At 34.3% G+C, this 11,329-nt stretch overlaps 1 protein-coding gene across 1 annotated transcript; it reads left to right on the forward strand.

Annotated features, from left to right (window-relative positions):
* Nucleotides 1-295: 295 nt before the first annotated feature.
* On the forward strand, nucleotides 296-6,914 carry LOC134266491 (uncharacterized). Its single transcript, XM_062748715.1, has 8 exons — nucleotides 296-303; nucleotides 424-553; nucleotides 721-987; nucleotides 2,667-2,786; nucleotides 3,193-3,311; nucleotides 3,534-3,612; nucleotides 4,796-4,891; nucleotides 5,330-6,914. Exons 1-8 carry the CDS (start codon nucleotides 296-298, stop codon nucleotides 5,858-5,860), a joined length of 1,350 nt encoding a protein of 449 aa, XP_062604699.1. The 3' UTR covers nucleotides 5,861-6,914.
* Nucleotides 6,915-11,329: the final 4,415 nt, after the last annotated feature.

The raw sequence follows: 11,329 nt of genomic DNA on the forward strand, positions 1-11,329 counted from the left end.
ATTTGGGCTCCGAGGGACAATATTACCCAGAGTTCAAATCTCTGGGCTGATTTTGAAATCGAGTAATCTTTATATAAGAAATACACCTTGCTGAGGGAATATGCTTAGCTCTGAACACAGTGTTGCGTCTTAGGCTTTTTAATACCATGAACTTCAGAACCTTTCCATTAATTGTATGACATCTATATCTCTGGACAGCTTCTTTTGAATTTAGAAATCAAGTAATCTGTATAGGAACTACACAATGTTGAGGGAATTTTATTACCTGCATGTATTTCTCAATCTCTAAGTTAAAATGACAAGGTATGGTCATATTACATTATTTATATATGGAACATTTTTTAAAGAAAAAGTATACCTGGTAATTGTGAAATTTTAATTGTACGTCATTTTTATAATATTTGCTGTTTGTTATGTGTACAGTTCACCTGATCAGAAAGATGAATCTGGAATAGAATTTGAGGTCCAGACACAGGAACAGAGGGGGGAGACTTCAGCATTAACCAAAGAACAAATTCACGAAGAAATTGAACAACTTATCAGAGGCATGGAGGTGAGAAATGCTATTGCCTCAACTTCTTATGAAGAATTTTGATATGCATCAATCATAATTAAGAGTCTCCAGGTTTCCTCTTCATTACTCTACATCCAACACTGTGTATTAAACATAAACAGGTTCTTTATCATTTTAATATATACGTTTATTTAACTTGTTAATAGGTTAACCCTGGTCAGTTTGAAAATTTGGCCAAGATGACCAGAATGGCAATGCCATCATCTTCTCTGAGCCCCGCTGTAAAAGACTTACACACCGCTGTCAAACTTCGCAATGTTCACCCTCCATCCGGAATCCAAACAGGGAGTCAGAAACGGAGCTTTTACACGGACAGCGACACAGAACAGACAGCCACTCCGCGACCATCGAGTTACCGTAGCTACGACAAAACACAACAAACCAAAGACAAATCCCGACTCCTATTTTACAGGGTATGTAGTCAGTGCGAGATACCTGACTCCACCCCCACTTCTATAGTTAGGTACTGGTAATAAATACCTGTGTGTCTTAGCAGTCTCATTTAGGACCCCTATAAACTTAATCTTACCGAGATATTGTATTTTATTTCCCCTCTTTTTAGCTGTAATATGTAAATCATTCTAAGAAAATGTACCGTAGTGCCAACATATGAAATTATGAGAGGACCATATTATAACCACTTTTCAGACCAAATCTCATAATTGTTTAGAAATTTCCTTTTGGTGTTTAGTATAATACTGTCTAAAGCAACATCTACATATATAATGATTTACCTGTATGTACTCTGGAATGATGGTGAGATAAAATAGTCACCTGTACGAGTTTCTTTACTAAATAAACAGTACGTGCCATTGGAGATCTCCTAATATTTAAAAAAAAACTTATAATATTCCTTCATGCTAAAATATTTTACATTTAAGGCAATAACTTTGTTTATCAATAGTCTACAGCTTCACCTTGGTCAATATTGATATTTTTCTGGTGAATAACAAACCATATTCAGCACACCAAAAGAGTCCATAATTGTATAATAATCTTTTTAAAGAAAGGAAAAGAAAACAACTTTTTTTATTACGTACCTCACATAACTTATGCATAAGCCAAACTTTTTCCATAGTCTGTCATTGTTGTCAGCTGCAATAGCAGCATAAAATTCTCACAATTTTCTTGTCTTTTCTAGAGCCGCTGGACCAATTTTTCAAAAATACATTTATTTTAAAAACAGCCTTTGTCATTTGTTTTTGGGAGAATATATAACATCAAAATCTTAAGAAAATCATCTTGGAATAGTTGATGATTTTAGTAAATTTGGGGGAGGGATGCAGGTTAGTAGCAGTTTGGTTTTACAGTATGACATTAAATGAGTAATGGGTTCACCTTAATAAATTTAGAATGTATAAAATGTAGTGTACATGTATTTATTTATCTCTTGGCTTCTGATATTTGTTGATATAAGAACCATTCAATGGTTGATAAAACAAAGTGTACCATGTGTACAGAGCAGACATATTTTGAAATATAATTGTTTGTCCCTGAAGTCAGAAAATTGTCTTGTTTTGTCAATTGGTTTAAAGGGCCTGGCAATAAGATTGGGGCAGGAATTAAATTTAATTGTTTACAGTGCTTGCAAATTGTTGACAGTAAGATTTGAAATTAAAAGACCACAGGATTAGAGATGACTGTAATCATGTGTTAGTTATTAGTATGTGGATTACTAAGTCAATTCTCGAACCAAATTAATATTTCTCATAACCTAGTTGCTATCAGTCGAGATATACATGTACATGTATTTTAAATTCTTGGAACTGAACTGACTCATCAAAACTTATGTATACACCTGAAAGTAAACATTCAGTTGCTAAGCCAATGAATTTAAGATTTAACAAGAATAAAAAATAAACCTAATGAAACTAAAAAGGTTATGAGTGAAAGAAATCAAATATAGATTCATTTGATGTAAATTTTGTGAAACTTATAATGACTATGACACTATGAAGGTACATGTAAAACACAAGGCGGTAAACACAAATTTGAATTTACATGTAAGACAAAGGTCATCTTCAATCTTCATGCTTAAACTAATATACTAGCTGAAATGTTATTATTATATGGAATTTTCCTTGGATTTCAGGACCCTTTCCCAGGGGGTATACCAGTGGGGGAGGAATTTTCTGTGGAGAATCGAGCGAATCTAGAAAGGATGAGAAACAGACAGATGCACAGAGAAAAACTCCGACTGGCCCAGGAACAGGTGAGAGATCTAATGAATATAATACAAGAGAGAGAAAGTAAAAGTGTGGCTGGCACAGGAGCAGGAGTGAGAGAGGAAAGAGAGAGTAATACTCCCACTGGCCTAGGAACAGGTGAGAAAGAGCATAGAGAGCTTAGAGATTGAGACAGAGAGAGAGAGAGAAACTGATTGACCTTGGAACGAGAGAGAGATAGTAAAACTCAGAGCAATACAGGAGAGAGATCACGATCGACACACAACAGGGGTAGGCAGAAAGAGGGAGGAGGGCGATTATGATATTCAGAAACTATTATTAAAAGCTGTACCGTATATAAGAGAAACTTAGATTGATATTTCTCATTGAATACTTTAGAGTTTTAGAGGGGATTCTCATTTTTATAAAAACAGCTCTGATTTCTTTGAACAGAATAGCTACACAGATAAAAGGAAGAGGGTGTACACAAGGAAACAGAGAGACCAGAGGAGAGCACAGCAAATGGCGGGGCAGATCCTGTCCCCAGAGGTCATGTCAGATATAGACAACAGGTAACACACTGTCAGCAGTCAGGGGAGGAGGGGGTTTAAAATTTTTATCTGTCTTTCAGATGTGTAATTTTCTCTTCATTTCTTTGTCTATCAGTCATTTACAAGAAATATTAAATGTATGACCATCAATGAGCATTAATTGCCCTGTATATCTTTTTTATAAATGAAGATTGCTTTTTGACTCACCTAGTTAGCTTACAACTATAATTTGTGTTTCTGTAGATATCCTCCCAGTGACCTGGGGTCAGAGAGTCAGTGGCGCCGGAGCCGCAGTGGTTACTCCACACCAGGGGGAAGCTGTGTAAGTCAAGAATAGATTTCAACATTTAACGAGGGTTCAGTACATGTAATAACATGTTTATTACTTGGTACATGTAGTTGGATTTAAAAATAAATGTTATGAATAAAGTATTTGCATGATCAGAAATATTGTTGGAAAGGAAAAATAAAATACCGTATAATCCCTATTAACTGCCCCTGCCCCCATAAGCACCCCTCTAGGTCTTTTTTAATTGTCAGGAAATAAGGACCCCCTGTACAGTAATTAAAATCATCTAGAATTGTATCAAAAGTCTGCCAAGATTTGAAGAAAGTGAAAATGAAGCTTTCTATATTCCAATTTCTTGGTGGAAAATGAATCATTTAGCATACTGGGTAATATGGATGGATTATCTTAACTTAAAGTAAAGTTAGACATATTATAGTGTTTCTTTGAATTTATTTTTTTTTTCAAAAGATTTTTTGAAATTAAAATATGACATTAAATTTTAGGAAGAGAATACCAAAATAACCGCCCCTTTTCGCAATTTTCTAAGCGCTCAGGGTGGTTAATAGGAATTACACAACTGTATACGATAATGTCAAATTCTCAAAATATCTACAATGAAGCGCATTGAAGTGGTAAAATTTTCCATTCGAATGGAACGTTTTGAGCTATCTTTAGAACGTTTATTGTCATCTTATGACACGCCCATTTCTTTAGAAATGGATAAAACGGTCAATTTGTTTATTCGAATACCTGTAGAACAGGTTTTCCATAAATATAATAGCCAATCTAATTGACGGTCTAAATAAACACCGAGTAAACGCGTGTTCGACCGAAACATGTGTTGTGGTAACTATAAGAGACATGATAAGTTCAAAAATGTGTTCATATTCGTTGCAATTTGAGTTTTACGGAAGCGGGTAGTCTCTAATTCTTTCTTCTAATTTTATTAAAGCTTGATTTCAGTGTAACTCATGTTGTTTGTCACGAAGAGTGGGGTGTCCTAAAACATTACGACGAATATTTCTTTCTCGTTTCTAAAAATATGGGCGTGTCATTATGTTATAATTGACGTTCAAAACATGACTCAGAACGTTTCATCCAAACGGAAAATTTTACCACTTCAATGCGCTTCATTGTATCCCATACATGAGGAAGAACTAAAATAAATTAAAATTTGTGTCTTTCTTTCCTTAACCTCTTTTCATTTCCACGGCAGGATGAGATGAAGTTGGGAAGAAACATGAGAGCAGCTCCACGTCACATTATAGACTCCATGGATGCCCTCAGATCAGCCAATCAGCTCAGAGACAAGGTACGCTACCAATAAACTGTGACTTAATTATATCCAATCAAAATAGATTAGAACCGAAGTACATTCCTAACAGACTTAAGTTTTCTTCTGATGTACTCAGACTTAAGTACACCCCTAGTATACTTAGACTTAAGATCCCTAGCAGTAGGCTTCAGTATGCTCCAAAAATACTCAGATTATGGAAGAAGCAAAATTAAGGTCAATGACATACAAAAAGTCTGAAACATAACTAGTAGGGAAGCTGGAAAAAACTTAGATCTACAAAGTTGTGCCTCAGAGGAGTTAGACATGAAGCATCCCTCTTCCCTGTCAACTCAAGAGTTGTAGAATCTGATTTTTCATTTTCCTTGTTAGTGAGTACCTTTAGCATGGTTAGTTAGCTTTACAGTAAGGAGTTTTATTCCAGTATATATAAAATGTTATTTATTTTACTTTCAGGACAAGATAGAACGACTTAACAGACAGCAGCAGCTCCTACAGCAGCAGAGAGATCAGAGGAAGAAATTCCTGGAGGAACAGCGGCTCCGAGAGAAAGCCCAGCTGATGGTGAACAAAGCTCTCCTGACAGACGAACTCAGTAAACACAGGTCCAACAGGTCTAGTCGGGAGAGCTTAACCGGGTTAGGAAGGCGATCTATCTCCAATAATTCCCTGGTGAAACGCTCAGTGTCTAATGGCTCCCTGAACAAACGCTCAGTCTCCAATGGCTCGCTGGCAAATGCTGATGGAGAGATGGAAAAAGAGGACAAAATGTCGGACAAGGTTGACCCTGAACCTGAGGGGCCCTCTCAAGGTCGAATGTCAAGGTTATCAAACCCAGCCTCAGAAAAAACAAACAAGAGTTCGGACTTTTTTGATAATGCGAGGATTGAAGGACAGGGGATTTTGAATGATTCGGACAATGCGGAGGAAAATGATAAACTGATGTCTGCGATACGCAGTGAATATCAGAGACTGAGTACATCATGAGATCATAGGATGTGAGATCATACTCGTGTACTCGATATTGTGATTCATCTCAGCTCAACAAGGTCACAAGCTCTACATTATCATGTTGGAATAAAGTTAATGCATAAGTAAGTTTGGTGCATTTCCCTAGCATTTTTAGTTGAATATTTTCAGTGAACAGAAAAGGAGAATATAGTAATCGTAATATTGTGTGTGAAAAAATAGCAGTTGCATTTCATTTGTGATATTACATGAAGAAGTAAAACTCCTTTGTGTACAATCCATTTGGATACTAAATGAATTCATTAATGTATATCTGAGTCTTACTGAAAAGATAAAAAATATTTATGTTGCAAGAAAAATACATTATGAATTGACATGTATAGTAATTTTGAATGAACTGTTCATTAGATAAGTACTTAATATTACCTGAATAGGACTAGAAGGCAAACGTTTGGCATGTTCACTTGTTCTAGGAGCATAGTTTCCAGGAAAATCATTTCATTTAATATTTAGCAGCATTCTCATTCTTACAATTCTGTTTATTGTAGTAAATATTTTACATGTATTTCAAAATTAACTTGAAACAAAAATTTGTTTTATTGAAGACAGAGGTACTTAAAATTATATTGCATGTTGGACATTGTAAATTGTATCTCTGTACTACAACAAATTCTTCTGAGAAACAAGTACATTGACTAATGAAATTATACCTGTATACAGGTATGTAATCTGTGATCAGTATTGACCTAGGTAAGGTCTGAACCCAGGGTTCTGTGAACTACAGGGGTGATTGAAATGCATTTTGTTCCTCGATGAACCAAATACGTTTTATACAATTACAATATTGTTTTAATAGAGAGATTTTACTACAAGTCTTGACTGTGATGATTATGTATGTATGAATGCAGTTGTTGATCGCTGCTTTATTTTTGTACTTATCTATTTATAGAGTGAGTAGCGTACAGTCATTGGTTACTATTTATAGGAATGAGTAGAGTACTGTCATTTGTTAGTCTGTTAAACGGTGATGAAGGTTTTACATGTAGTTTACAAGAAATAAAATTGAGAAACAGAGAGTTGTTGTTTTGATTGCTGTTTCCCTTGTGTAGACAAAATGTCGGTGTGGACTTAAGACCGAATGTATAATGTACAAACTTGAGCAGCTAGTACACCATTCAGTATATTTGGGTATTAAAAACCAATGAATTGGTCAAGGTGTTATGAATTTGTTTGAAGTCTTTAAACAGACAATTGGATTAAGATCTACATTCAGGGCTTTGCGATATGTATGGATGTATTTTAAGGTTTTAAAATGCATTCATAATGATTTAAATATCCCATATATTGACATTTTGGACATGCTTTAATTACATGCATTTGCAAACCCACACCTGAAAGGTATTTACAGCATAAGAGAATTACACTCTCTAAATATTGATTGGGGTATTTTCTGGCCTATTCCATTAAGCTTGTGAATAAGATTTATATTTACTGCTGAAAATCCTTAACAACAGGCCTTTATCGATTTACGAGTTGTTGCTAACACATTTTGTGTAGAGAAATGTTTACATGACACTTTTGATTCAGAGTCTGAGAACTATTTTATTACACTATAGACTTGTCTGTCAGGGTTTGATGCTGCCACAGGAATGGGATGGTGAAAATCTGCCTTGGGGGAAAAAAAATAAAGCAGCTTTTAAAATACAATCACAGTACATTGTATGTCACAGATGTAAAACCTGACAAATTATTTGTCTTTAAAGTCAACAGCTTAGTGGTTGAAAAGCACAGAAGTCCCTTAGTAAATCTCATGGAATATACATACATGTAGTAGACTTATAGTCATGTTTGTTGAGTGGTAAACAGAGTAGTCTGATAGTCATGTCTATCTAGTCAAGTAAAAGAATAGTCCCATAGGCATGTCCAATGGAATATTGGATAGTCTAAATGATAGTCATGTCTGTCTAGTGGAATCATGTCTATATCTAATAGTTCACAGAGTAGTCTGATAGACAAGTCTGTCTAATGATGGTATACAAAGAAGTCTTACAATCATGTCTATAAGTCATGTCTATATAATGGTATACAAAGAAGTCTTATATAGTCATGTCTATAAGTCATGTCTATATAATGGTATACAAAGTATAGTCTGTTAGACACAACTGTCTAATGGTATACAGAGTAGTCTGATAGTCATACCTATTCAGTGGTATATAGAATAGTCTCATAGTCATATCTTTCCAGTGGTATATAGAGAAGTCTGAAAAACAAATCTCTCAACTGAAATTCAGAGTAGTTTCATAGTCGTGTCTATTTCTAATGTATACGTCAAGTAGTCTGATAGACATGTCTATCTAATGACTTACTGAATATTCTAACAGTCATGTCTATCTAATGGTATACATAGCCTCATAGTCAGGTATACAAAGTAGTCTGATAGTCATGTCTATCTAATGGTGCTTAGGGAAGTCTTATAGACACATCTGTCTAATGGTTTACAGAGTAGCCTCAAAGTCATGTCTAAAATTAATTGCATACACAGTATTTTCAAAGACCTAGTAATATAAAGGGTAGTCTGTGTCTCATATATACACATCTGCCTAATCTTATACGGATTAGCCTCATAATCATGTCTATCTATTGGTTTACAGAGTAGCCTCATATAGTCATGTCTATTCCTTAGATAGAAACGACTATCGAACTTATCTATATACCATTACTTTTATGGTATATAGATAAGTTTGATAGTCGTGTCTATCTAAGGGTTTATAGAATAGATTCATATATATATATAGCAATGTACATAGAGAAGTTCGATAGTCGTGTCTATCATATTGTGTACTGAGTGTATTAGACATTACTACTGAGTAGCCTCATAGTAATGTCTATTTAGTGGTACACAGAGTGGTCTAGTAGCCATGTCTCTCTGATTGAAATACAAAATATCAGTAGTTATTTCTTTTTAGATGGATCGAATTCAAGTATTGTACGTACCGCTGTCTATAAAGGAATCGACATGGCTGTTTAGTGAATTACATATTACATAGTACTTATCATTTAATTAACATGAATTAACTATTGAAAAAAAATACCCACAATGTCTATGTATTTTGAAGAATTTTGTGAATGAAAAGTGAAACAAAGAAATGGAATAGATAATATTTAATATATATATATATATATATATATATATATATATATATATATATATATATATATATATATATATATATATATATATATATATATATATATATATATATATACGCCAAAGTCCGATGGTTCGCCAAACCCCGATGGTCTGCGCCATAACCCCGATGGCTCAAAATCTTTACGGGCGAAAATCCGATGGCCACGCCAAAGTAAAAAAGGCTAAATCGTTTCCTATGAACGCGCGACGCTAAAGTGCGATTTTCTGACACGCCGAAGTCCGATGGTGCGGATGAACACTTATCAACGTTTATGACGTCACCCCCCCCCAACGTCAATCCTTGACGCCGTTGTGGTTGCATTCAAAAGCAATCATTTCTGAATTCGTCCTTGAACACAATTTTTATTATTGATTTTGCTTATTGCTTGCACCTTCTAAAAATATTTGAAGAATTGGAGGCCGGAAAATTGATGAGACCGTATAAACCGAGGCTTTTTGTCACAGTAGGTGCTGGCATTCAATCACATCACCACTGAACTTCTGCATAAATGGATTAATTTGACAGCATAAAACAAAAAGTGTGTTCCACCAGCAAATGGTGGCGTTCCAAATGAGTGAAATATATATTCTCGAGATTTCGACGTTAAACAATATACAATCAATCAATCAATCTAGAGATATAAGGGTTCTGTGTCGCACACCACTTGATTGATTAGGGTTAGTCCTTGCATTGCACAACCCGAGTGAATTAGGGTTAGTCCTCGCACCAAAGTCGAGTGACTCTTTATTAGCGAGACATAATTTTCAAGATATTGTAGGTTTTTTCTATACACACTGGTAAGGAATACTTTTTAAACCTGCATGAGAGTATATAACATAGTTTTGCATTTATTTATACTTATTTTAAAGATTTGCATGTCGCGGCTTGACCTCAGTTACTATGACGTCATAAACGTTAATTGTTTTCCGCACCGTCGGACTTTGGCGTGTCAGACCATCGGGGTTTAGTCTTGACCATAACTTTCGTGACCATCGGACTATAAAAAACGCACTTTGGAGTCCTACATATATATATATATATATATATATATATATATATATATATATATATATATAGATATATATATTGCGCTCCTACAGTGGTTGAAAGGGGGGGGGTCGTGTGCACAATAATTAAAACGACCAAAATCAGTCTGAAAATAGTTTGACAAGCTAAATAAAAAAGGCCTAAATAATTTTCGTAAACACATAAAACTGTTTTCCAAAGAAAAGAGGAATGAGATACCGTATGACTGTATTAAAAAATATCGCAATACACTAATTAGCCCCCCCCCCCCCCCCCCCCGGATATCCGTCCGATAATCCGTGGTTTTGCAAGTGCAATATTTGAATAAATGAAGACCAATTTTTATTTAAGAAATTCATCTGATTAAAAAATATTTGAAGAATTCAGTTGGAAAATGTGCAGATAACTTTTTTTTTTATTCTTGGTTCTCATTCAATCACATCACCACTGAACTTCTGCATAAATGATTAATTTAGACATGATAAAATAAAAAGTGTGTTCTAAAAATGTTTGAAATTGTGAATATATATTTTTCCTTATTTTGCGGTTCATCAACCTCTATGTTAGATATGTTCTGTGTAAGAAATACTTGATCTACTAGCTGTAGATCACTAAATTTCCGCGACATCTTATTTTCGCGAGATAGTCATTGACTCTTTATTAGCGAGACATAATTTTCACGAATTGTTGTTTTTCCTCTATATAATGGTAAGGAATACTTTTTAAACGCGAGAATGAAGTATATAACATACATTTTGCTTTTTTTCTGCTAACTGATTTTGGAAGAGATTTTCATGTGTGAAACAGGGGCATAAAGAGGCTGCATATTGTAGCCGCCAGACAAAAATTTTAAAAAAATTTTAAAAATAGTGAGATTGTTTTTCTTTTTAAAATGATTTTTTAAACAGAAAAAATTCATTGGATAGTAACGGCAATGCATGTTCTGTGGTCAATGGAGCGGCAAAGTGTGTACAAGCTATTGTTTACACATACGTCAAAACGGGATATACAAAAACATGCAAAATCTATAATACCTGTACCTGACGTGTGTAAAAAAATTAAATAGTCATTAGGATTGCTTAGTGCGGGTTTGCTACAAATTGTTCATTGTCCAATTAATTGGACAAAAATAAAAATTACTCATCAATTATGATGATTTAAACAATTACGAAAATATTACAACGTATAATATTAATAAAGTGGAAAACTGAAAAAATTAGTTAAAATCATATATAAAAAATTTGAGATGATTTTTTTTAAATATTATGTG

This window comes from Saccostrea cucullata, unplaced genomic scaffold, assembly GCF_032062105.1.
Source record: "Saccostrea cucullata isolate Sc308-1 unplaced genomic scaffold, CSIRO_AGI_Scuc_v1 ctg1349, whole genome shotgun sequence".
In the NCBI taxonomy this organism is placed as follows: Eukaryota; Metazoa; Mollusca; class Bivalvia; order Ostreida; family Ostreidae; genus Saccostrea; species Saccostrea cuccullata.